Source organism: Protopterus annectens, chromosome 8.part0 (genome assembly GCF_019279795.1).
Source record: "Protopterus annectens isolate FY-2018-M chromosome 8.part0, PAN1.0, whole genome shotgun sequence".
In the NCBI taxonomy this organism is placed as follows: domain Eukaryota; kingdom Metazoa; phylum Chordata; order Ceratodontiformes; family Protopteridae; genus Protopterus; species Protopterus annectens.
Genome location: NC_056741.1, coordinates 603,590,955 through 603,618,217, shown reverse-complemented (window position 1 = coordinate 603,618,217; position 27,263 = coordinate 603,590,955). Strand labels below are relative to the sequence as shown.

The 27,263-nt window shown below is 41.7% G+C and overlaps 1 protein-coding gene across 1 annotated transcript in view; it reads left to right on the top strand.

Annotated features, from left to right (window-relative positions):
• Positions 1-27,263, top strand: part of WNK3 (WNK lysine deficient protein kinase 3) — a gene marked incomplete in the record, with an annotated part of 2,462,820 nt that overhangs the window by 2,145,368 nt on the left and 290,189 nt on the right. Inside the window, 1 exon segment of the mRNA XM_044079290.1 lies at positions 17,453-17,664. Coding sequence (XP_043935225.1) covers positions 17,453-17,664 — 212 coding nt within the window.

Below are 27,263 nucleotides of genomic sequence, written 5' to 3'. Positions count from 1 at the left end.
AAAACTAAGGCTTTCAGAAAATCTGACCAGCTCTTTGTATCCTATGCTACAGCTTCACAAGGGAAGGCTATTTCAAAACAAACCATTTCCAAATGGATAGGACATTGCATACGTTTCTGCTATACCCATCATGGAAAACCAGTTCCTGCTACCATTAGGCCCCACTCTACCAGGGCAACAGCAACATCTACAGCTTTTCTCAGGGGGGGTTCCAACCAAGGAGATTTTGGAAGCTGCAACTTGGAGTTCAGTACACACTTTTACCAAACAAGATCACTTACCACTTTACTCTAAGACTAGGGCAGGCTTCGCCACTGCAGTTCTACAGGGCCTGATAGCCTCCTCCAACCCTCTATGATTCCTCCACCCATCCTTAGCTTTGGGATTCTACCCAAGTGTGATGACTGCAGCAGGGTAACACGATGAACATAGTACAGTTTTGTACCTACCATAAATGCAGATGTTCGAGTGTACACCCTGCTGCAGTCCAGGTTACCCTCCATCCATCCCCTCTGAACTATCTGGCTAAAATCTCTACACTACCTTCCTGATGTATTTGCTTATAGCTGGAGGGATTTGGTGTTTGTGCAAAATTTACTCAATTTGGTACTAATTACTGACCACCTTTTTGGGGGCACCTGACATCTGGGGCAATGGCGTCGGTTGCAATATATATACCCCTGGCGCACTGACGTCAGGGAAGAAGCAACAGCAACCGACGCCGGACCAAGACTTTGGAATTCCGGCCGACTGCGGGACCGCCTGACGACAGGATAACCCAAGTGTGATGACTGCAGCAGGGTGTACACTCGAACATCTACATTTATGGTAGGTACAAAACTGTACTTTTGCTGTAGTTACTTTTGGACAGACAAGCATAAATAGGGGAGGCATAGAGGAGAGTGGAGATAAGATAGGTATGGGCAATGGTAGTTCTGGCAAGAGGAGTAAGGAAGGGTGTAATTCTGTAGAGGGAGCCCAGTTTTTTGTTGACTAGTTTTATAGTGTTGTTAATGTGAGTATCAAAGTTTAGGTTATTGTCTACCTCAACTCCAAGGAGTCTGGTTGTTGGATCAGGTGATCTAATCGTGCTGTTGTTTGATTTTACTGCGAAGTGTAGAGGAGTGGATTTTCGGGTGGGAGAGAAAAGTATGAGTTTTGTTTTCTTGGGGTTCAGGATTACATCGTGTTAAGAACCATGTCTCAACAGTTTGGAATACCTGCTGGGTGAGGGTGAACAGTTCAGAGGAAGATAAGGCTGAGCAAATTAAAGTAGAATCATCTGCATATTGTTTGCAGGTGGCTTGGAGAATATTAGTATGAAGGTCATTAATGAAAATAGAAAAAAGGAGAGGGCCCAGGATGGAGCCTTGAGGGACACCAAGGGTAATAGGGCGGTGGTTGGATAAGTTATTGTCCCAATGCGCACTGCCTGTTGTGAAGATAGGATTGTAACCATTTTACTGAGCTTGTGTGTAGTGCAAGGGATTTTAGTAAATGTATGTTATTACGATTTTTATTAATGCAGTCAGAGAAGGATAGGAGGGCAGAGGTGGTGCTATGGAATGGTCAAAAACCATGTTGACAGCCAGTGGATTGTTATTCATTAAGTGATTGAGAAGTTGTTTGTGTATGCATCTTTCCATGATTTTGGCCAGGGGGGAGAGTAAGGCTATGGGTCGATAATTTGAGTTCAGTTGAGTTGCCACCTTTGTGAAGGGGAATAATATGGGATATTTTCCATACTGATGGGATGTATCCTTCGAGAATGGTTCTATTAATGAGGATGGAAATGGGATAGGCTACTGCTTTAGCTGCTCTTTTTAAATACAGAGCAGGCAGAAGGTCTACTGAAGGGAGAGGAAGATTTAAGTTTGTGGAGAGGTGTGCAAATGAGAGATGTGGGAACTGGTTGCAGTTAGAGTGTTGGAATAGAGACATTTGAGGAAGTGGTGAGATTGGAGATGGAAAAAAACCAGTATGGGCAAAAGTTTTTTTTTTTTTTTTTACAAGAGAGACTGTTCGCAGAAATGGGAATGGCAACAAAGAGTGGTGGTGTTGCCAGAAGTTCAGAACCAGTGGCAACAAAATGGTATGATGAACAGAAAGCAGCAGTAGAGACATACAAAGGTACTGTAGTCAATAATTTTAAAATAGTTGATTTCTTTGTTCTGTTTTAACTGATGAGCAAGTGAAAGTGTTAAACAAAGGGTGGCGTTTTGTCCTTTCGGCAAGGGCAAATATTGTTTCTACAATGAATGCTTTAAGAGAATATGTACACAAGTTAAATTTGAAATGTTTTTTCAATGGTTTTAATGCTAAACAGGATGTTTTTAAAAAGCAGAGTTCATTTAACCCACCCTTAAAACCAGTATTAGAGTTGTTCTTACTGACTTGTGAAAAAGAAATAAGATGTCTTTAAGAATGCGTTTTACAATTTGACTTTCTAAGAAAAAAAGACCCCAGAAGTTTTATAAAATAATAATAATATCTATATCACTAAAGCAGATAAGGGCAATGCCATTGTAGTCATGAACTATAGTTTTTATAGGCAAGGTATCTTGGATATTTTAAATGAAGAAAATTACTATGCTGTAGTGAGCTTATCAGGGGTTAAATGCTCCTTCGGTTTTATTGGGTTCATATTACGTTGTCGAATTACAAGAATTTCAACGCTCAGAAGAGCGAAACTGCCAAATATCAAAACTTTTATTGTGGGGGGCTGCGCCGCCCACACCTCCCACTAAATATATATATACCAACTCTGAGATCTCACTAGGAAAGGGTTAATATTCCAGTCTTCACTGTACTGCAGTCCCGCAATCCGAACTTCGATATGCGTTGGTTTCACTCTTCTGAGCATTTGACATTGTTGTCATTCGACAACATAATAGGAACCCGTTTTATTGATTCCCTTATTGAGGGTTGTTTGGTGGATGGAGGGATTAGCAATGAATTGGCAGAATATTTTAGAATTAGCAAACCAAGATTGGGGAGATTTTTTAGCCTTCCCAAAATCCATATGTATGTGGATAAGCCTACTTGTGGCCAGTAGTGCAAATAAAACAGAATCCATGGCTATTTGTGGGTAAATGTTTACAAAATGTTGTGAAAGCAGAGTCTTATGTTAAAGATTTTTGATTTTACTAGGTGTATTAAAGGAATAACAGTGGATAATGAAGTATGGTTGCTTACAGTCGATGTAGTGTCACTTTACACTGTTATTCCCAGTAGAGAAGGGTTACACTGAAAAAAACATTCAGTAAAAACTAAATGAAAACTCCAGCCAAGCTAGAATTTCCAATGAGTGACCTCCCAACCTCCTGTAACAGAGGCACATGGGATATATGCAAATGACCCTTATGAACATCAGGTGTTTCAGCTATATGGTGATTCTGATTCCCCATGACTTTTACGTTTGAAGTCGTTTTAATGGACAATTTCAGGCCAATAAAGCCAAACCCCACTAGCTATGGATATGCATATTTCAGCCTTGTCCATTAAAATGACTTAAAACGTAAAAGTCATGAGCAATCAGAATCACCATATAGCTGAAACCCTGATGTTCATAAGGTTCATTTGCATATATCCCATGTGCTTCTGTTACAGGAGGTTGGGAGGTCACTCGGCTGGAGTTTTCATTTAGTTTTTACTGATTGTTTTTTCAGTGTGACCTTCTCATGCTTTGTTTTAATTTGTTGGGATATTTTGCAGTCACCCTAATGATAATGGACATCAGCTGGGTATAACAACCCTGTGTTTCTTATGCTTAGTCAAACAACTCTGCTTGTGCTATGCTGATGAGGTCATAACAAGGCCGAAATATGCATATCCATAGCTAGTGGGGTTTGGCTTTATTGGCCTGAAATTGTCCATTAAAACGACTTCAAACGTAAAAGTCATGGGCAGTCAGAATCGCCATATAGCTGAAACACCTGATGTTCATAAGGGTCATTTGCATATATCCCGTGTGCCTCTGTTACAGGAGGTTGGGCGGTCACTCGGAAGTTCTAGCTTGGCTGGAGTTTTCATTTAGTTTTTACAGTAAAGAAGGGTTGGAAATAGTTAATCAAGTGCTTAGAGGTTTACAGTTTTTCGCTGCTGATGAGATAATCCTGTTCATTGAAATTTTGGATATTGTTTTGTCATATAATTATTTTGAATTTGAGAATGTTATGTATAACCAAAAGAAGGGTGTGGCTATGGGGACGATTCTGGCCCCCAGTTACCCTAGTCTTTTTATGATGAGGTGGGAAAGAGAATTTATTTTAAATTCCAGATTTGTGGAACATAGTTTTTTATAAACATTTTATTGACTATTTGTTTGTTATGGAATGGAACTAAAGACGAATTGATTAATTTTATTTTGTATTGGAATTCTATATCCGACTTTTTTGAAGTTTACTTTTAATTTGGACAAGGAGAGCATTAATTACCTGAATCTCACTGTATATAAAAGGGTGGATAAAGTTATGTGTAAGATGTACAAAAAGATGGTTCAACATAGTAGTTATCTGCATTACAGCAGTATGCATAGTGTTAGATTAAAAGGGATTATAGTTAATAGTCAGTTTGACAGGATAAATAAAAGCTTAAAAACCTCAGCTTTGGCTGGCTAAGACCTAGCTGTATTCAACTGGACATATAAGAGAATGTAAGTACCTTTTATCTGCACTTTTTTCAAATAATGCAGTATTTAAATTGATTTAATTGTGTTCCATGAATATTAACTGAAGTGGAAGTTTTGACTCTGTTCTTCAGTTAGTGCTTGTTTGAATTTTATTGTCTGTTAGTAATTGCAGGTGTGGGGGTAGCCACATTCTTTGATTTCCGGTCACTGCCTATTTAAGTGGTACAGTATGAAATATTTTCTGCTTAAATCCTTAGCTTTGGCCAGCTAAGATCTAGCTGTGTTCAGCTGGACGTATAAGAGAATTTAAGTACCTTTTATCTGCACTTTTTTCAAATAATACAGTATTTAAATTGATTTTATGCATCCGAGGTTATCCAAGTGCAACTAACTCTTGGCAAAACTGCAATCCAAATTGTAGCTTGCTACAGATCCCCCACCATGCCCCAGGATTCCCACTCCTCTTTTCTTGATGTACTGGAAAATATTAGGGTTCAGCCAAACACCCTAATAATGGGCGACTTCAACTACCCCATCATTAACTGGGAAAACTACTCATGTACTAACTCCTTAGCGCAATGCTTTCTGGAATTCATAAAGTCCAATGCCCTAGATCAACTTATCCACAACCCCACCAGGGGCAACAATATCCTAGACCTAGTCATTACCAACATGATTGACCGGTGTTCCACACCTGAAGTCAACTCCTCGTTGGTCCGATCCGACCATAAGCTAATCACCCTTGATATCCACATCCCACCCCCCATTAAGGAAACCACAGTAAGAAATTTCTCCAAAGCCAACTTCATGCTTCTTAAGACAGAAGTAGTGAAATTCATGACACCCATGCAGATGGACAATACAGTTACAACTGCTGAATCCTACACAAATGCGCTCTATAAGCACCTACATGAGTGCATGGATCGTGCTATCCCAAACAGAACCAAGACGCTATCCTCCAAAAAAAGGAAGCCAATCTGGTGATCCCCTGCCATAAACAAACTGTACAACAGAAGGAAGAAACTGTTGCAAAAGAGAGTAAAATCCCATGAGTGGAGGAGCTCCCTGGTCAGCCTCAGTAAGAAGCTGAGATCCCTTATAAGATCCTCCAAAGCTAGCTACGAAAATAAAATTGCCACTAATTCCAAGGACAACCACAAAGCTTTCTATAGCTATGTCAAGAATCTCAATGGCAACACCCAGATGTGCTCTGAGTTACAGCACAAAAGCATGAAAATTACAGAACCAACTGATATTGCCAGCATCCTGGCAGATAGGTTCAGTGCTAACTTTACCCCCCCACCCCCTAAAGGGCCTGTATCTATACAGAAAGAATGCAGAGTCCCTGTAATCACAACTACGCAGGTGAAAGCTGTACTCTCTAAAGCCACAAACACAGCATCCATGGGACCGGACAACATCCCAGGCTGCGTTTTACAAGAACTTCAGAATGAACTGGCTCCCCACTTAAGCACCATGTTCAATAATAGCCTTGCATCAGGCTTTGTGCCCAGTGAATGGCGCACAGCAACAGTTATCCCACTCCACAAAGGGGGAGCCACCACTGATCCCGGGAACTATAGACCTATTAGCCTGAGGAGCCTGGTCTGCAAAGCCATGGAACGTATTTTATTTTTATTTTTTTTTTTATTTTACATTTGTTTACTGGGCTAGTCCAACTGGATACATGTCCATTTTCAGTGGAGGCCCGAGGAGAAAAGCTCCACTACAATACTACTAATGAGATTAAAAAATTATTGCAAAATATCAAAAATTCAAGATATCAGATTATACAAGTAATAAGCAAAAAAAAGCACAGAACTATAAGCCTATGTTCGGCTACAATACTCCTAAACAGGTAAAAATATACAGAAGAATAACATAGAATAGTAACACTCCAAACAGGATGTGAAGTCATTTGAATACAGAATAGTGTAGAACTGGAGAATATAGGAGTTATGAACTTTGTTTATTCTAAGAGCAATTTCATTAGAGGTTGAGAATTTAAGATATGTCATTTAGTAAAGGGAGTATCAGAATCGAGTGAAGTAATGAAATTCTAGTAGTCTAGATTTATTAAGTAAGAAGGAAAGTTAATGAGTCAAATAAAAGAGAAAAAAGGTAATGAAGATGAAGAAGATCATCATGGAACTCATAAACCAAGACATTGGTAACCTCCAAACTCTGGATCCCACCCAGTTTGGGTTTGTGAAAGGCAGATCATGCCTCCTGAACCTGATCGACTTCTTTGAGGCAGTCACCAAAGCCGTAGATGAGGGTCAAGTGGTTCACACAGCGTATCTTGACCTTGCCAAGGCTTTCGACACCATCCCCCATTCTGGAATTATAGCTAAACTCAATAAACTAGGCATAAATCCCTACGTCACAAGATGGGTTGCCAACTGGCTCTCTGACAGAACCCACACTGTAAAAGTTGCAGACTCCAAATCTGACCTCAAACCAGTGACAAGTGGAGTACCACAGGGTTCCGTCCTGGGACCGCTCCTGTTTGGTATCTACTTCTCTGAAGTACAGGCTAACACAGAAGGCCTCTGGCTAACGAAGTTCACAGATGACTGCAAACTAGGAGCCATAGTCAAGTCCCCAAATGATGTGAACATCTTACAGAAGGGACTCTTTGAGACAGATGCCTGGTGTCAGAGCCATGGCCTCAAGCTCAATGCCAAAAAGTGCAGTGTCATCCCCTTTGGTAAAAACTCTGTACCCATGAACTACCACATAGGCAGCAATCTACTTAACACCGAATGCGTGATAAGAGACCTTGGGACCCAGGTGGACAGTAGTCTCTCCTTTGATAGTCACATCGCCACAGTAGTCAGGAAGTCCTTCTACGTGGCACACCTCATCATAAAAGGGTTCTCATCCAGGAAAAAAGAGGTCATCATTACCCTCTACTCATCACTCATTAGACCCATTATAGAGTACAACGCCCCTTTTGGAATGTACCACACAAGACATCTGCAGCAGCTGGAAAGGCCACAGAAGTACCTCACAAAGAGGATTACTGGACTCAAACAAATGCCCTACACTGACCGCCTCAAAAAACTCCAGCTTTACTGCGTAGCATATCGCCTACTCAGAGGTGATCGCTGCCTAACATATAAAGCTATGTCAAACCCAGAGCTGTTGGACATGCTACACCTAAAGAAATCCCAATCCCTCAGCTACACACTCTAAGGACCTAAACCTTGTCACCACAATAAACAGGACATGCTGGAGGGATAGATTCCTATCCCAGAGACTTCCCCTACTCTGGAACAGGCTACCCATCTATGTCAAGCAAAGTTCTTCATTAGCACTCTTCAAGAAAAATCTTGATGAGTGGATGGGAAATAGGAAATACACCCCGGGGATCACTTCTGTGTGTCTGCTCGTCAGTGGCACAGGAAAATAACTTGCTTGGGTGGCATAAGCCAGGGAACCTTGTTGGCTAGGCTTGCATAGGCCCTTGAGCCGATAGCCTAGTACCTACCTATGAACCTATTAACTGAAGTGGAAGTTTTGCCTCTGTTCTTCAGTTAGTGCTTGCTTGAATTTTATTGTCCGTTAGTAATTGCAGGTGTGGGGGTAGCCACATTCTTTGATTTCCTGTCACTGCCTATTTAAGTGGTACAGTTTGAAATATTTTCTGCTTAAAAACATCAGCTTTGGCCGGCTAAGATCTAGCTGTATTCAACTGGACGTATAAGAGAATTTAAGTACCTTTTATCTGCACTTATTTCAAATAATACAGTATTTAAATTGATTTAGTTGTGTTGCATGAATATTAACTGAAGTGGAAGTTTTGACTCTGTTCTTCAGTTAGTTTCCCACCCACCTTCCCTGTTTCTGTTTTGGTGTTAATCTTAGTGGCTTTCAAACTGCCCGCCCCTCTTGTAAATTTGTGTTTGGATACTACTCCTGGGCCCATCTCATTTGAGTGCAGTGAGATCATATTCTGATTTCAGGCACTCCTACTGTGTACAAAGAGAGCATCTGGGAAAGAGAACAAAAAAATTTTAAGCTTGTTTCCTGCCTTTCCTGTTAAGTGGACTAGACTGTTTGTAGGCTTCTGAGCCCCTAAGCCCTTCTGTGTTGGAAGGAAGCCTTCTAGCTTAGTTTTGTTTCTTATAACTAGCCAGTTTTCTAGTTTCAGCACTCAAATCTGTTTCTTTGAACTCAGCACTTGTTCAGAACTCATTGTAAGCACTACATAAGCTGCAGCACTCGACTTTCCTCACTTGTCTAGAGGAAAGCAGTTTTTAATACTTAATAAATAAGCACCTATCCAGGCATGTCTAAGGGTCAGCTCCCAGTGATTTCTTCTGTCTACCTGATGAATCTGGGCATCTTGGGGCAATGCAGCAATTGCCTCATGTACACAGACAACCCTCAACTCCTACCACCCAACACTACAACCTGTGAGAGATGCACTTATATAGCCAAACTGGAAGCAAAGCTGTCTTCACCCAAGACTGGACTAGACAGTCAGGAGGAGAAGGTAAACACTTGCACCACACCACACTCATCACATAGTCCCTCAAAACCTACAACACCAAAACACACACATAGAAACACAAAACACACACCTACATTCGCAGAGGCTCTCAATAAAAACCTGTCCAAGCATCAGGGACATCCAAAGCATAAACGCAAGCAAATTCCAGCCCCCAACACAACCCAAATGACACATAGCCCACAAATTCAGTGTGCCACTCAACCACAGCCCATAAGGCATAACAACGTACCCAACACTCTAGTCATAGGTGACTCTATAGTCAGGCACACTGATATTCCACTCACTAGACTAAACAAGGCGAAAGTTACTGTCAGCTGCCAGGATCCGCCACATAACGCATGCACTCAGGTCACTCCACAATAAGTACAAATGTGACACTGTCATTGTCCATGTTGGTGTGAATGACCTGAGACGTACCTCCCAGGACTACATGAAAAGAGACATGGAGGAGCACTCCGATCTTGTATCCCAGGCAGGTATGACACTAACCCTGAGTAGCATCCTGCCATCACCCAGAATGATACCACAGTACAAGGACAAAATGATTGACTTCAACAATTGGCTAAGCTTCTGGTATCATTCTAAGGGGATCCAGTATTTGCCTGGGACGACATGATCGACAGACCACGATACTTTGCCAGAGATGGCCTGCACCTGTTGCCCTTAGGATTCCGGATACTGGCTATGGCTCTTGCCACCCCTATAGTGCCTTTTTTAGAAAAGGTTCAAATGACAAATTCACCACCATAACAGGTACAAGCAAGCAAAATCTGAGGGTAATGCTACTCAGTGCTAGACGTCTAAACCTCAAAATGCACTCACTCGAGGCACTCCTTAAAATGGAGAACACTGACATCTGTGCAGTGACAGAGACCTGGTTCAAAGCTCCAGAGAGCACCCCTGCATTACCAGGCTACAATTCATACCACACCTTTCGGCCACCTAACCCAGAACGAAGCACTAAAGGTGTAGGCGTGTCCATATTCATTAAGGATATCCACACATCCAGGCTAGTTGCACAGCATAATGCATCCAAGATTATCCAAGTGCAACTAACTCTGGGCAAGACCGCAGTCCAAATTGTAGCTTGCTACAGACCCCCCCCCCCATCATGCCCCAGGATTCCCACTCCTCATTTCTTGATACACTGGAAAGTATTAGGGTAAAACCCAACACCCTAATAATGGGCGATTTCAACTACCCCACCATTAACTGGGAAAACTACTCATGTACCAACTCTTTTGCTCAACGTTTTCTAAATTCCAACGCCTTGGATCAACTTATTCACACCCCCACCAGGGGCAGCAGTATCCTAGACCTGGTCATGGGAAACTGGTGTTCCAGACCAGAGGTCAATTCCTTGTTGGTCAGATCCGACCACAAGCTAATCAGCCTAGACATCCACATCCCACCCCCACCCCCAATTAGACAAACCATCGTAAAAAACTTCTCCAAAGCCGACTTCACACTTCTTAAGACAGAAGTGGCAAACTTCATGACACCCATGCAAGCGGACAATAGAGGTATGACTGCTGAATCCTACACAAATGCACTTTATAAGCACTTACACAAGTGCATAGATCATGCTATCCCTAATAGAACCAAGATGTTATCTTCCAAAAAAAGGAAGCCAATCTGGTGGTCCTCTGCCATAAACAAACTCTACAACAGAAGAAAGAAACTGTTTCAAAAAATAGTAAAAAGAGTAAAATCCCATGACTGGAGGAACTCCCTGGTCAACCTCAGTAAGAAGCTGAGATCCCTCATAAAATCCTCCAAAGCTAGTTATGAAAACAAAATTGCCACTGACTCTAAAGACAACCACAACGCATTCTATAGCTATGTCAAGAATCTCAATGGGAACACTCAGATCTGCTCTGAGTTACAGCACAATGGCACTAAATATACAGAATCAACTGATATTGCCAACATCCTAGCAGATAGGTTCAGTGCTAACTTTACCCCCCTCTCACCCCCTAGAGGGCCCATCTCTATACCGGAAGAATGTAAAGTTCCTATAATTACAGCTGCACAGATAAAAAAACACACTCTCCAAAGCCAAGAACACACCATCCATGGGACCTGACAATATCCCAGGCTGCGTTCTACACAAACTACAGAATGAACTGGCACCCTACCTAAGTACCATGTTCAATCATAGCCTCACCTCAGGCTTTGTATCCAATGAATGGCGCACCATGATGGTTATCCCATTCCACAAAGGGGGAGCCACTACGGACCCTGGGAACTACCGCCCCATTAGCCTGACGTGCCTGGTCTGCAAGGCCATGGAACGTATCATTGTGGAACTCATAAAGACATTGGTAATCTCCAAACTCTGGACCCTACCCAGTTTGGATTTGTAAAAGGCAGATCATGTCTCCTAAACCTGATTGACTTCTTTGAAGCAGTCACCAAAGCCATAGATGAGGGTAAAATGGTTCACACTGCTTATATAGATCTCGCCATGGCTTTCGACACCATCCCCCACTCTGGAGTTATAGATAAGCTCACTAAACTAGGTATAAATCCCTATGTCACAAGATGGGTTGTCAACTGGCTCACGGACAGAACCCACACTGTGAAAGTAGCGGATTCCACTTAAAGAAATCCCAATCCCTCCGAGCTACACGCTCTAGGGACCTAAACCTTGTCACCGCAATAAACAGAACATGCTGGAGGGATAGATTCCTGTCCCAGAGACTTCCCATACTCTGGAACAGACTACCTATCTATGTCAAACAGAGCTCCTCATTAGCACTCTTCAAGAAGAATCTTGATTGGATGGGAAATGGGAAATTCACCCCAGGGATCACTTCTGTGGCTCTGCTCAACAGGGGCACAGGAAAATTATTTTCTTGGGTGGTGAAAGCCAGGGTACATTTTTTGGCTAGGCTTATATAGGTCCAAGGGCCAATAGCCTAGTACCTACCTATGAACCTATAAATAGGCTTACAGATGAAGTTAGTTTTTTTTAGAGGTTATCCTAGCTATTTGGTAGATGAAGCCATGGAGAAAATACTGGTTAGATGGAATTTTGGGTGTACAATTTAATAATATGGTAAACAATACTACTAAAGACTTAAATCTAACGCACTTTGGAAAATTCAGTGGACATTGGGAGTATTAAGGCAGTTATTATAGACAATTGGAAGTTCCTATGGAACTTTCAGGAAACTAGCAAACTAGTAAGTGAAATGCCAGTTTTTGTAAGAAAAAGAGGGAAAAACTTAAAAGAGTATATTTTTTTAATAGTAGGAATAGTGTTAAAGTAATGCTAAAGGTATGGTCAAATGTAAAAATTGTAATTATTGTAAATATATAATTTATTTATTTTATTTAATATTTGTTTACTGGGAAAGTCCAAATTGGAACAAAGACTGTTTTCAGCGGAGGCCCGGGGAGAAATACTCCAGATGGTGTCTTTGAAATGTGAGAGGAAACGGGAGCACCTGGAAGAAACCCACACAAATGCAGGGAGGACGTGCATACTCTGCACAGAAGTTATTCCAGCCAAGAATCGAACCAGAGAACCTCTTGATGCGAGGCAACAATGCTACCACTGCACCATTACGCCATCCATGAGGGTACTAAAGTAACTGTAATAGTTAGGAATTATGCTATTAATTTAATAGGTAGTTATAATTGTTAAGTCTAAATTTGTTGTTTATGCTGCTTTGTGCAACTTATGTTCAGCATTCTGTATAGAAGAACTACATGTAGTTTTTTTTATTTTAGGATTTATGAGCATCTAAAGGCAGGTGAAAAGCTAGAGCTGATGAATGCTTTAGCAAGACATATAGTAACCTGCCATCATAATGTTAAAGTTTCTTGTAAAATTTCAATAATTGATCAGGTTAATAATAATTCTGGTAGATGGGATGCTGAAGATGATTTAAATTGGAAAGAGTACTGCTGGAAAGTAAAGTTAAATGCATGTATGAGACCAGGCATTAATGATAGAGAAAACTTTAAGATTGTTCTGAACAAAAAAGAATTAAAACACTGAGGGGTCATGTGATGTGATCTGATTAAGTATTTAAATGAAGTATTTTGTAGTGACAACTAGGTCTGAAGAAGTCGATTTTGAACGAAAACACTTACTGATTGTATTACTGTGTTGAATAAAGTTTCACGGTTTTATGTGAAGTTTCTTATTGCCGTTTTTTTTTTTTTTTTATCAAGTAATGACATTTATTGCACTTTACAAGTCTGTTTCATAAAAGGGATGCTAGTTCACATAGTCTTGTTCAGTGAGCCTCCAAATTTTGAACACTTTCTGATTTGGAAACTTTCTACATGAGTCTGTGCTGAGATGATGATGGATATGCTTGCAGCTGTACAACTAGGACAAGCTGCATGAAGCAGTCGTAACAGAAACTAGTGAGTCCCAAAAGAGGCTTGGGAGGCTGCTGTTGAGAAGAAACAAAACTATTTTATTTTCCAACGTGGCATTACATGAGATGGATCAGGTTATATTATGACACTTACTTGTTTGTTTGTGTCTTTCGGCTTTTCCCGGTTAGGGGTCGCCACAGCGGAACTCCAGTCCGCTAATTATTGGTAGTGGATTTTTATGTACCGGGTTACCAGCCCTGACGCACATCTTTCAATGAAGGCATGCCCCATTCACGTATGCCTCTACACAGAAGACGCTCTAGTTGAGAATCGAACGGGACAACGTCTTGCTATGAGGCGACAACGCTATTATGACAATTACTATGCAAAAATAACCATGTGAACAGCCAGAAAGCAATCCAAAGTAAATATATTACTATGCATATTTTAAGAAATTGATATATTGGCCTAAACTGTGGATTGATATTTGTTTTTTTTTTTTTGTGTTTTTTTTTTTTTTAACTCCAATTCCTGAGAAAAGTGCAAGTTAAAAGTCAGGATTAGAGAAACATATGAAGGAAGAGTTTTAGTGGCACACCAGGCTGTGATTTTTCTGATGTCTGTTGTCATTGCAGAATTGACTAGTTGAACCTAACCAAGATGGAAATGTGAGATTCCGGCTCATTGAACGAGGGGAGGTGGGAGGAGTAACTTGGTCAGGAACTACAACTAACAAAACTGTTCTTTGTAAAAAGTCAGTGCAGAAATTCATGACTAGATTAAAAAAAATGTTTTTTTTCGTCATTTGCCTGTAGTGGTCCTTCAATAAGCTTTCCAGTGAGTCAGCATGTGCATATAAGTACTGAGCATGTGCAGGCAAGAGTGCCGTTTTGAGTGAGTAGCCAGTGTGTGAGCATGTAAGTATGAGTCAGTCAGTCAGTTATTTCATTTAAGTTTAGTGCTCCTGCCATCCATCCTGATATGTTTGTATACAATAAACTACTTAAACGAACACCCAGGCCTCATCATCTTAATGCACATAAGAGTGACATCTGCTGTTACAGATAAGTAGGACTTGCACAACTGTACTAAGCCAAACATTTAATAAATAAGCACACATTAATTAAAACCTTAATATAGCACAATAAAAGTTTAGTGGAAGTAGCAACAGTATTACAAGACTTTGTGTGGAAGTACGTTCGTAAACAAATAGGTTCATAGGCAAATACTAGGCTGTTGGTATGTAGACTATTAAAAGCCTAATGAATAACTGAAGGTCAGCATCAAACCCTATATTTTGCATCTGTGAGGTAAAGACCTTAACCACAATCCCAATTTCCCCTTCACTTTTTTTTCAGAATATACAATAATCTGATCCATGTGAAGGGCCCACTAAGGCTGCTATTGCATGTAATGTGCAGTGTCTATCCCACAGCAGTTCTTTGGAGCTAGTTAGTGAATCCTTTATTGATCATCTGCTTAACAAACTGTTTCTGTGCATGTCTACTGTCCAGCTCTGTTGGCTGGGATTGTCTTTGTAAGTAAAGTGTATCTAAAGAAGCAGCCTTTCCCCTCAATTGCGCTAAAAATTTGCTAACCCAAGTCTGTGTAAAATTTTATTAATTTTGATTTTGTGCAACATACTAGGGAATTAATGTGGATGATTTTTTCAAGCCCCATTGAGAATAATCCTCAAGGGACAAATGCTTAATTAATATTAAAACGTTCTGACCAAAACAATGCAGTGGTCCCAGTTTCCCCAAAATAAAGTGGAGCTGTAAGAATTTCAACAACACACACACACACACACACTTTTGATAATTCTGACTTTTGTAGCACTCCTTTGCAATGCTTGATTATTACGTAAGGTGAGCAAATCAAGACAGTGCAGTCCAAATCAAATTGTAAAATGACAGGCACAGTGTTAATTCAGTGCATCAACTTTTTAAGTATTGTACTGGGACATTTGTCAGTTTGGTACACGTGCATTTACTGACCAAATGCTTCATATCCATTCTGGCAATGGCTGGGTTATATAATTTGAGCACAAAAGCAAATGCTATGCAGTTTGCCCATAGTTTGTTCTTGGTGTGGAATATGATTAAACTGTCATAAGTCACTTTTTTCTAGTAAGAAAGTGAAAATTTTTGAAGTTCCTAATTGAGTCTTTATGAATAATCTGGTGTTGATGTCAGTAATCCACATGTATTTCGATATTTCCACACAATAATTGAAAATATTTATACATCATAGTGTCAAAGCTTTCAAGTTAACTGAAAACAACCTTGGTAGCAAAACAAGTCATGTTAGGATGTTTGAGTTGTGTTTTAAATAAGGATAGTCAAATTCTTCTCAGTTTGTAGCCTTTGTCATGTTCTTGATGCTTGCAGAATACACTTCACTTGAGACATGATAGTAAAATTCTCATCTGTTTTAAAGCATGTAAAAGCTTACAAATTGTCGTAGGAGTTTAGGAAGCACTTTAGTGACTGGTTTCTTGGAAGTTTTATACACATTTGCATACCTCTCCACCTCTAAGCACAAGAAATCTGGAGAAAGCCAAACCCAATGAGGAGCAAAGACCCAAAATCGGGGATAGAATTTAAATATTAGTCCAATAAACTTAAAACATTGCTAGAGTAGCATTTTTTATAGTAGCATACATTGAGTGATGTGATCTCTAAAAGTCAAATGTTAGTCATTATTTAGTAACTTCTGTCCTAAATGATTTGCCAGAAAACCACAAATTTTGAGGAACAGACCAAAAATATGAGGCAAACATCTGGACATTCTGTGAAAATCTAGAGAGTTGAGAAGTATGCACATTTGTTTTATTCATATATGCGTGTGTGTGTGTGTGTGTGTGTGTGTGTGTGTGTGTGTGTGTGTGTGTGTGTGTGTGTGTGTATGTTAAATGTGCTACCGAATAAAAAATTTAAAACTTACAAGGTGTTAATTACTAAAACACAGTAGCTGCACCAAGTGCATTGCTTATTCCAAGCTCAGCAATTAAAAAAAATTATCTGGTAATTTTTATCTGTACTGTATATAATTTATGGTTTAAATGAGCCATGCAGTATTTTTGGATGCCTAGCCTAAATGGTATATTGCCTAATGAAAAGATTTTTTTTAATATAGAGTGCAAAACAACTTTGAATAAGAGAATGTTATCGAAGTCTGTGCATAATCTAAATTGCTGTCCTGAAACTGCTTTCTGACAAAATTGTGCCAGAACTGCTCAGATATTTCTCAGAAGAGGCTCAAATTCTGAGAGAGTCTTCTGTCTTTCGGCTTTTCCCGGTTAGGGGTCGCCACAGTGAAACTCCGGTCCGTAAAGAGTAATAAAAAAAAAACATCAAAGGCAAGACACACAAAAACTATACCATTAAAAATAACTTTTTTGAAGTAGTAATAGAAATAACAGGTTTCTCATTTTTAGATGCTTATTTGGTAAATTGTTTGCTAACCGTTTGAAATATCGAGCCCTGCAATGTGGAGACTAATTTGTAGAAAATCTGGACTTAAATATACCAAGTCTGAGAGTGCATTTTTTTCAGAATATTCCCTTTTAACTGAGGTATGACAAATCTCAAGAGGAGTTGTATACGTGTTCAGGAGGTTTGGGGGCTTGCTCGCCACAAAAAAAGTTGAAACGGAAAGAGCAGTGTTTAATATTCTCTCTCTTGCATTTTTGATCTTTTCTTTTGGCATGTCAGGACTTGGTGTTTCAAGTCCTGACATTTCAGTAGGGAACCAAATTTTTCATATGAAAATGCAAGGTTGCCGTATTTTGTTTGTGCTGTTATAGTTCTTCGGAAGTGACATTTGGCTGTCAGCATTTTTGCTTTCTTTAGTGTAATAGCTTCTGGTTCTAAATATATGACATAATGGAGAATTAATTTTCTTTTTCCGATTTGTTTCATTAAAATGTGTTGTGATGGCTCTTTTTATTCAAATATTTTCAGACACATTCAGGAGGTGGTATCTCTCCAAGTGCAACAGAACCAAGAACTGCAAGAGCTCTATAGACGCCTTCGCCTTACAAAGGGAAATGAACTCTCAGAGAGCTGTCCTCATCCACCTTCTCCAAGGCGATCAAGAGGTCCTAGAGGGAAACCAAGAAGTCGAACACCTTCTCTGTCACAATCTGATAACACTACCTGCATTACCACTGCAGGTAAGTTAAAAGAGATCCCATTTTAGAAAGATAAGTCATTGCTGATATACAGGATTAGACTGTAGCTGTCCATAAGGAAAAGCTGAAGTCAAAGAATGGAATCTTTGGTCCATATTTGTTTCACATTAATTTGGGTCTTAGTTCACTAGTACAGAACAAACAAAAAAAAGAGCTTAGGGAATGGAACTAAAAAGCTGTTGGTGCTGGTAATTTATTTGATGACTTGAGCCAAATATCATCACATCTAGTGAAATTATCCCTGCTCAATTAACACATCTAGAATACTTTGGTGTATAACAATGGGGTGTTTCTTCTGTTTTAATCAAGTTGGTACTGAAGAGGTTGTCATATTTTTGTTATGCTATTGTTGTTTGTTCTGCTTGAATTCATCTTACAGTAGTCTATTTTTTATACTTCCATTTAATTTTTTTGTATAGCTTTTCATGTTTTCTCCAAACTGTTTCCAGTGACATTCTCTGTTATAGATCTGCCACCTGTTTGCTTTTATGCCAAAGTGAAGTGCTGTTATAGTACTACAGCTCCCAAGTATGTTGCTGATTTTCAGCAGAATATTCAGGTCCATCTTTTTCATAAATTGTCTACAAAGAACAGTAGTCATACTTTTTTGGCTCAGTAATTCATTTCTCCTGTTGAGTTGTCCCCATTTGTTTTGCAGATGCATGCTACTCTTTTTATCTGCTCCATGAAATATAACTGGTTAAATACAGATTGTAATATAGTTTCTGCAGACATCCCATCATTATCTAATGTTCCAGTTGTTGAAACAGTTGCATGAGTTTAGTGTTGCACCAAGTGCATGGTAGTATCTAGTAAACATGATCACTTTTGATGCATCTGTATTTGAAATATTTTTCTTTTGAATTTTTTATGTAGTTACATGCATGTAGAAACACAAGGCTGAAAACTGTGTTAAATGTTAAAAATATGAAGAGGAAAATTAACAAATATTTCAAGACCTAGCCCAAATGAACCAACAGGTAATCTTCAGTGACCAGAGTTCCTGATAATCTTCTTAATTGTTTGTCAGGGTTGTGGAATTAATTAGTTTTAAGCCCACAAAGTCCTTTTTTGCTTATAAATGTAGAATTGCCAGAGAGAGAGCTTGATACTGAGAAGACTTATTTTCCCTCTTCATTTCTACCATTGATTATCGGTGTGCAAATCCATGATGAGGATTTCTTTGGCAGACTATTTGATGTTGGTTCCATTTTTTCATATCAAGGTTAGAAGACAGTTTCTACTTTTTCTTAAGGCTAAACATTAATGTGTTCTGAAAACATACAAGCTGTTTTTCACATCTGGAAGAGGAATAAAGAAAGACGAGCCAACAGTAATAAGTGTAACTAGAAGCACAGGCTGTAACATGAGCTTTAGCATGGATAACCTTAAAGTAGAAAGGGTTGTTGCCAAACTTAGGGAGCCTATTGATAAGAAAAATAAAAGATCCTGTAGAGATATTAAATGTCTTTCGGAAATTTTATGAAAATTTGTATAAAGCAGAGGATAGTGGAAATCAAGAAAGAGCTCAAATGGAAATATTTATGGAAGACTTAAGTATGTGTAGATGAAACTCAACAATTAACAGTTAAGATAGTAGGAGGTAAGTTAAAAACAGTGACATATAATCAGTGTACAAGGAAGTCTACATGAATAGATGGCATTCTGTTGGAAGGTTTGGAGAGCTAGTAGGGAAGAAAGCGATAAAAACCTGCAAGGTTTTGTTTAACAGTATTTTAAAAGGAAGAGAAGCACCAACATCCTGGAAGAGAGCTGGGGGGGGGGGCTGTAATACCTGAAGCTGGTAAAGACCCATCAGACCCAACCTCATAGAGGCCCATTTCAGTTTTAAACCATGCTTATTGTTTTTGACCATATCAGCTAAAAGAATAGCAAAGGGTTTGCAAAATTTATACATATGGATCAGTGTGGCTTTTTGGAAAGTAGGGAAACATTTGACAACATTAATAAAACAGTGATGATCCGTAGGGAAGCAGAATGTAAGAAAATACTGCTGCTGTTAGAGGGTCTTGATGCAGGAAAGCTTTTGATGGAGTAAGCTGGGCTTTTATGAGTAGGGCAGTGGAAGCATTTTTATTCCCTGCTACTAATAAGGTTAATTAAGAGGATAAATGAGGGATCGGAGGCAAAAATTGTTGGAGAGTGAGTTCTTGTCTGATGAGTTGTGTCTGAACAGAGGAACCAGGCATGGGAGTCCTCTTTCCCTTTTGTCTGTGTTATATTTGGAGCCATTGGCAAAGAAAATAAGGGACTAAAAAATTCTAGGATATAATTGGTAAGGCAATCTAGAAAAGTTGGCGTTATTTGCAGATGGTATTATTTTCTACCTGATAAAACCAGAAAAGGGCATCTCAGTGTTTGGAGCATTTTGAGACAGTTTCAGGTCTTTTTGGTGAAAAAATAAATGAAGATAAAACAAAGGCTATAGCTGTAAACTATGTTACCCACACATGAATTGGTTCACCAATATCCATATTTATGGGGGTGCAATAAAATAAAGTATATAGGAATATGGATTAGAAAGGATTCCATTATGGCAGCTAAGAATCTGCAGAAAGAGTCTAAAAAAGGTAGCACAAAACTGAAAAACTGGAAGTTCTTGTTTTGGGTTATGGGAAGCAAGTTAAAAGCAGTGCAAATGTTTGTCCCTTTAGTTTTATATACAGGTCGGGCATATTTTTATTAACCAGAGAAGTTGTAGTCCATAATTAATAAAGAGTTGAAGGATTTTGTCTGGGAGGAGAAAAGTGCAATGGTCAAGTGGGCTAAATTGATCCTTCCAAAAGAACAAGATGGTGTAGGATTACGTGATTTGAAGGGATATTTCTGAGCTACACAGGTAACATTCATATACATAATACAAGCAGAAAGCAATGTTTCAAAGTACAAAGTGATGATCATGAAGCTACAAGTCCACATAAGAATCCTTAGCTAAAGGCAATCATAATGCATTCTTTAGCTATGTCTGTAACCTTAGAGGGAATGCTCAGCTGTGTGCCGAATGTGTATAGTAAGCTGTACAACTCATACTGAACCTGAGGAAATTGCCAACCTGCTAGCCAACAGATATGGCAATAACTTCACCCCCCCTGTCCCCACCTGATATTCCACAAATGATTGCCGACACCAGTCCTCTACTGAGACTCTCCAAACAACAGGTCATATAAGCTCTCTCCAAGGCTAGAAACACAGCCTCTGTGGAACCGAATAACATCCAGGCTGCCTACTAAACAGTCTAAAACAAGACCTAGCAGAACCATGCAGCACTCACTTTAACCATCGCCTGAGAAATGGCTTTGTCCTGGCATAGTGCAGAACAGCAGCAGTAATCTCCTTGCATAAAGGGGATCCAACAACTGACCCTGGGAACTATCAACACATATGCTCTAACCAGCCTTATCTGCAAGACCATGGAAAGAATCATCATGGACCTTAACCACAAGGACATAGGCGACCTTCAAACTCTCAACCCAACCCAGTTTGGCTTCAAGGATCGATCGATCTTATTCAACCTGGTGGACTTCTTTGAGAATGTCACCAAAGCCGTTGATGAGAGAAAAACAGTACATACTGCCTATCTCGATTTAGCCAAGGCCTCTGACACAAGCCCCAATTCAGATATCATAGAGAAACTCTCCCAGCTTGGGATTAATCCATACGTTACTAGATGGGTAGCAAACTGGCTCGCTGATGAAATGCACACTGTCAAAGTTGGGGAGTTCACCACCACCACCAGTAGACCAGTTACCAGCGGGGTACTACAAGGATCTGTGCTGGGCCCTCTACTGTTTGGAATCTATTTCTCTGAAGTCCAGGTGAAGATACAGCCTCTGGCGTACCAAGTTTGCAGATGACTGCAAACTGTGCGCAATCATAGAGTCCCCCAGCGATGTTAACATATTACAGAAAGGGCTGATGCAGACAAATGATTGTTGCCAAACACATGGTCTGAAGCTTAATGCAAAAAAATGCCTCATTATCCCATTTGGCAAAGTAGTAGCCCCTGCTAATTATGATATAGATAGCACCCTTCAAACTCTGTAGTGCGAGACTTCGGAACACAGGTTGATAGCAATCTAAACTTCGATCACCATGTATCCGTAGTGGTAAGAAAAGCATTCTATATTGCACATCTCATAAATAAGGGCATCACATCCATGACCATGGAGGTTATAATTCCACTGTACATGACCCTTGTCAGACCACTAATTGAGTTCATTGCTCCCTTCTGTATGTACTTCACCAGACACCTGCATCAACCGGAGAGACCACAGAGGTTTCTTACTAAGGGAATCCAGGGCCTCCAAAACATGACATTCATGGAAAGTCTGAAAGCCTTGACACTGTACTCTGTATCATACAGGCTGCTGAGAGGCGAACTGTGCCTGGCATACAGAGCAGTATCGGACCCTACCCTGTTGGAATTGCTGCACATCCACAAATCAAATGGGGCAAGGATGACTCACTCCAGAGATCTCAGCCTAGCCTGTGACATCAACAGAACATGCTGGAGAGACAGATAATCTCACAGCAATTCCCAATCCTGTGGAATTAGCTCCCACTCAGTGTGAAGCAGAGCTGCTCAATGACCACGCAACATTGACTACTGGATGCGTGACCATAAATTCATCCCTGGGGTGGCACCTGTGTCCCTCATGGACAGGGGCAGTTTGTGCTGATCACAGTATCGCTCTAACAACGACCATCTAAATTTGGTCAGTAAGGGTACTTGGGTTTTTTACATGGCTAGGCTTGTAAAGGCCCTGGAGCCGTTAGCCTAGTAACCACCTATGAACCGATAATATCATATTTATAAATTAGCAGACATTGTTCAAAGAACTAAGCCAATATGAGAATTGAGAAAGGAGGCACGAGGGGGTTGGAATTTACTGGAGAAAACTGGCAGAGAAACCAATGTAACTGGAGCAAATAACTAGAGAGGGAAATGTAATAGAATGGGAAGAGACCAACAAAACATTTGGAATGTAGCCTAGAAACTGCCTTCCCTATCGGGAATTGATATCAGAGTACAACTAAAGAGAAAGAGAGTGAAATCCTAAATGAAAGACCTGTTCTGATAAGAGATGTGAAGTTGTTCAATCTCGCCGTTTGTTCTCACACACTGGTTCGGAGCCGAACCCTCGGCTCCGAGTCGGCCACATTCCAAGCTCTGCATCTAAGAGAAGCTCGAGGCACAGTCCCTATCCCATGATCCCCTGCTGCTAACCCTCAGATCTAGTTTGCCGCTGCAACACGTCTCGTCGAGTGAGAGCTCGGGCCAGTATAATCTATATTTTTTCTACTTTTATATTCATATATTTAGCTAAAATTCTTAGATTGTGAAGTTTTTTGATTGGATAGATAGTACAGTACAGTAATTAGTTTATTATAGTTGTGTGTGTTTTAAATTAGCGATAGCTTGTTTGGGAGTGGCTGCCTCTTGACCTTAGGCCATTTTCCCTTTTTTTTGACAGGGATCTGACAGAAACTGTTACTGATAATCCCCTAGTTAATCGATAGTTCCCTTACTAGTTGTATGTTTCTTGTGACAGTACTTTATATTTTTCTCTTACTGATATAAATTTAGACTGTTATTATTATTAGGATTAGTGTGGTGTGCTTTTTACATTTATAGTTGCATTTGCATTGCTTTGTAAAAGAATGTCAGAAAAAGCCAAATCTGGCTTTAAACGTTGCCAGTGTGGACAGAAAATGTCCATAACTGACAACCATGTTTCCTGCGTCTACTGTTTGGGTCCTCTCCATCTTAAAGAGGATTGTTCCATCTGCCACTCGTTTAGTGGCAGAGTGATGATGGAGAGACGCAGGAAACTGGTTGAGAGAGGTCTCCTGAAACCGGAGTTTCAGGAGACATTGGACAAGGCAGACCAGTCATCGAAGTCTTCGAAGGTATGGGAGCCCACGTCATCGGCTCCGAGTACCTCTGCTAAGATTCGGTTGCTGGCTCCACAGACCTTGGAGCCGAGCACCGAGATACTGCCTCGAGTCGAGGTCCAGGTCTTGGAGCCAGTATCAGAGGTACCCCTTCATCGATCCTTCGCTCGGTGACCTCTTCGGCCCCTTCGACCCGTTCCTCCAGACTGTCTGACACCGATGTGGATCGAGTGGTGCAGAAACTGATGGAGAACACGGCCTTATCCAAACTGATTGTGGTTTCGTCCCAGTTGGTTTTGAAACTTGAGACCCTTCCTGTCCTGTCTCTCGATCCTCCTTCGAGACCCGTCGAGTCATCGGAGCCGGGAGTCGAGGATCTGATGATCGTGGATCCACCGGGGCCGAAGCCTTCCTTAGTGCTCTCTGCTCCACTGACCTCGACACCCTCGGTACCCTTTGAGGGGTCTCGGAGCCTACAATCTCTCCTTGGTTCTGGGGGGAGAGTCAAACCGAACTTTCGGTTCCGACTCTTCCCCTCGGTGCCTCAGCGCAGATTAGTTCGGCTCCGTCCTCTGGATCGGAGCCTGTGGTTCCAGGCCCGGGGAGGCCACCGTCTTCTTTGGAACTAATGGAACCCTCTGCCCGGGGCTCCGGTGCCTTCGAGGCCATGAGGAATGTCTTGTCTGCTAAGACTTTCACATCATCAGACTCTTCTTCTCCCTCCCCAAAGGGTCCATGTTCTGTCTCTGCACCACTGATCCCGGCCAAGTGTAGAGACCAAAAGCCTCAGTCAACCCCAGAGGGTGAACCCTGCTCCTCGGAAGTTTCACCAGATGGCCCCCTCTGATGATGTCCTGAGGAAGAGGTTGTGCAAGAGGAGGCACATTGATTCCCCACAGGAATCTCTGACATCGGATACTGACTTGGATGAGTCAGAGGGGTCCCCAGGGTCCTCCTCGGAGGATGTCTCATTTGCCGACATCCTTGAAATTCTCAAGCAGAGGGGTGACTGGCAGTCCCTTGCCCCCACTGAGGATGAGTCGGTGTTACTGAAGGCTTTTGGGGCTCAACCTTCCACCTCCTGGGTAACTCCGCCCTTCGACGAGTTAATGGAGTTAATAGCTCGAAGGGCGTGGGAGTCCCCTGATACATTGGAACCAGTCCCTCGGAGGCCCAATAAGTACATCACTGCCCCACAGGATAAGGTGTACCTCACCAAAGGGGTCCCAGTTGACGTTATGGTGGTGGCGCCGGCCACCAAGAAGGAAATGTCTGAAGCATCTTCCTCTGTTCATCCTCCTAATAAGGATTCCAGGATTATGGACAGGTACGGGAAGCGCATCTTTAGTTCAGCGACGTTTTCCATGCGATCACTGAACTACCTCACTCACTTTACCCGCCTTCAGAGAGATCTCCTCAAGGAGTTGGGAGATGCTCTTCAGGGTACCACAGATGCTGTGGTCTCAGACAAGGTGACAGCACAGCCCAGTACCCTAAACTCTATAGTGAACTCGTCCATGTGGCTCATTTCATATGCAGCCGAAGGATCGAGTAGGGCTGCAGCTTCAGCGATCGCTCTAAGGAAACAATCCTGGATGTGCCTATGCTCCTTTGCGGAAGCCTTTAAGTCTTCCTTGACTAATTCCCCTTTTGATGGCTCATCCTTGTTTGGGCACAAAGTGAAGGAGACGCTCACTAAGTGTGAGCAAGAAGGAAAGACCCTGTCTGCCGTAGGGGTCCGTTTTTCCGCCCCTTCTAGGCCATACCCCAAAGGGCAAAGAGGTGGAAAAATGTGGTTCCGGAAGACTCAGGGAGCTTTCCAATCCACACCTAGTGAACCCCCCCCCCCCCAGAGGCAGAGGAGGGGGAAGGAATGGAAGATGCCGCCCAGGTGGCAGAGGGGGTCCGCAGAACCAGGGCGACAGGGATAGCGTCCCTGGCAAGCCCATCCAGCACTCCTGAGTGGAGGCCCGGCTGTCCTGCTCTGGAGGCAGTCGGGGGTCGCTTGGCTTTATACCCAGAGGCCTGTCTAAATCTCACTTCAGATTCCTGGGTAAAAAGCATAATAACCAGAGGGTACAATATCCTGTTCTTAAACAATCCCCCTATACAAAAAAGATTCCCAGATGTTCCACCCAATCTGAGGGATCAGGCAGCCATAGAAATACAAAGGCTGTTAGAGAAAAGAGTCATCCAGCCAGTCCCGGTGGACCAAATAGGATCCGGAACTTACTCAAGGTTCTTTTTAGTTCCAAAGAAAACAGGGGAATGGAGGCCAATACTGGACCTCAGCAAACTCAATACCTTCATGAAGAAGGAAAAATTCCGGATGGTCACGCTACAATTGATCCTTCCGTTTCTTCAAACGAACGATTGGATGTGCTCTATAGATCTCAAGGATGCGTACTACCACATCAAAATGGCCAGGCCATCCAGAGATCACCTGCGCTTCTGGCTGGGAGCCAGTCATTTTCAGTTTCGAGCTCTGCCCTTTGGCCTCACCTCAGCCCCCAGGATGTTCACCAAGTGCATGGCAGTAGTGGCGTCCCACCTGAGACGACTAGGATTCCGAGTGTTTCCATACTTAGACAACTGGCTCCTAACCGCCACCACCAGGCATCACCTATTGCAAGCCAGGGACTATACAATCAGTCTCTGTTCCCACTTAGGCATAACCCTAAACTTCGAAAAATCTGTCTTATCGCCCTCACAGCATATATCATTCATAGGAGCAGAATTGGACACTACCTTATCCCTGATCAGACTTCCCGATTCAAGGGTCTCAACCCTAAAGGAACAGGTTTCTGTTCTCCTAGAAAACAAAAGGGTCCCAGCCGCACAGGTTTTGAAAGTTTTAGGTTTGATGGCAGCAGCCCTTATCGTGGTCCCCCTAGGGAGAATGCACATGAGGATCCTCCAATGGCTACTCTTCGCACAGTGGTCTTACCAACAGCTACCGTTGTCACACAACGTCCAACTCACGGAATCATGCCAACAGGATCTTCGTTGGTGGATGGACAGTCAGGAACTTACGATAGGCCGCCCGTTTGTGCTTCCTCCCCCTTTAGCCACAGTGACCACGGACGCTTCCCTGATAGGGTGGGGGGGGCTTTTTCAGGGGAGAACAGTTCAAGGCCAGTGGTCGGAAATGGAGTACAAACTGCACATCAGTGTCCTAGAGTTAAGAGCAGTGTTCCTAGCGTTGCAACACTTTCACGATATTTACCTCAGGGAACCGTGACAATTCAGACAGACAACATGTCAGTGGTCTGGTACATAAACAAGCAAGGAGGAACCAGGTCTTACCCCCTATACAGAGAGGCCCTGAGGATCTGGCAATGGGCTGTGTCCACCGGACGCTTTCTCATAGCAACCCACATCCCGGGGACGTCCAACATAATAGCAGACGGGTTGAGCAGAGCCATCCTGTTGCCTAACGAGTGGTCCCTCAAAAATCAGGTAGCGGAGAGAATTTTCCGCAGATGGGGCCAGCCTTGCTGCGACCTTTTTGCTTCCCCCTTGAATGCCAAATGCAGAAGCTATTTCACCCTACTTCCCCCTCCCGGGGGAGCCCCCAGGGATGCACTTGTACACGATTGGCCCCCGGGTCTCCTTTATGCCTTCCCTCCTGTTCCACTAATCTCAAAATTTCTGCAGAAAGCCAA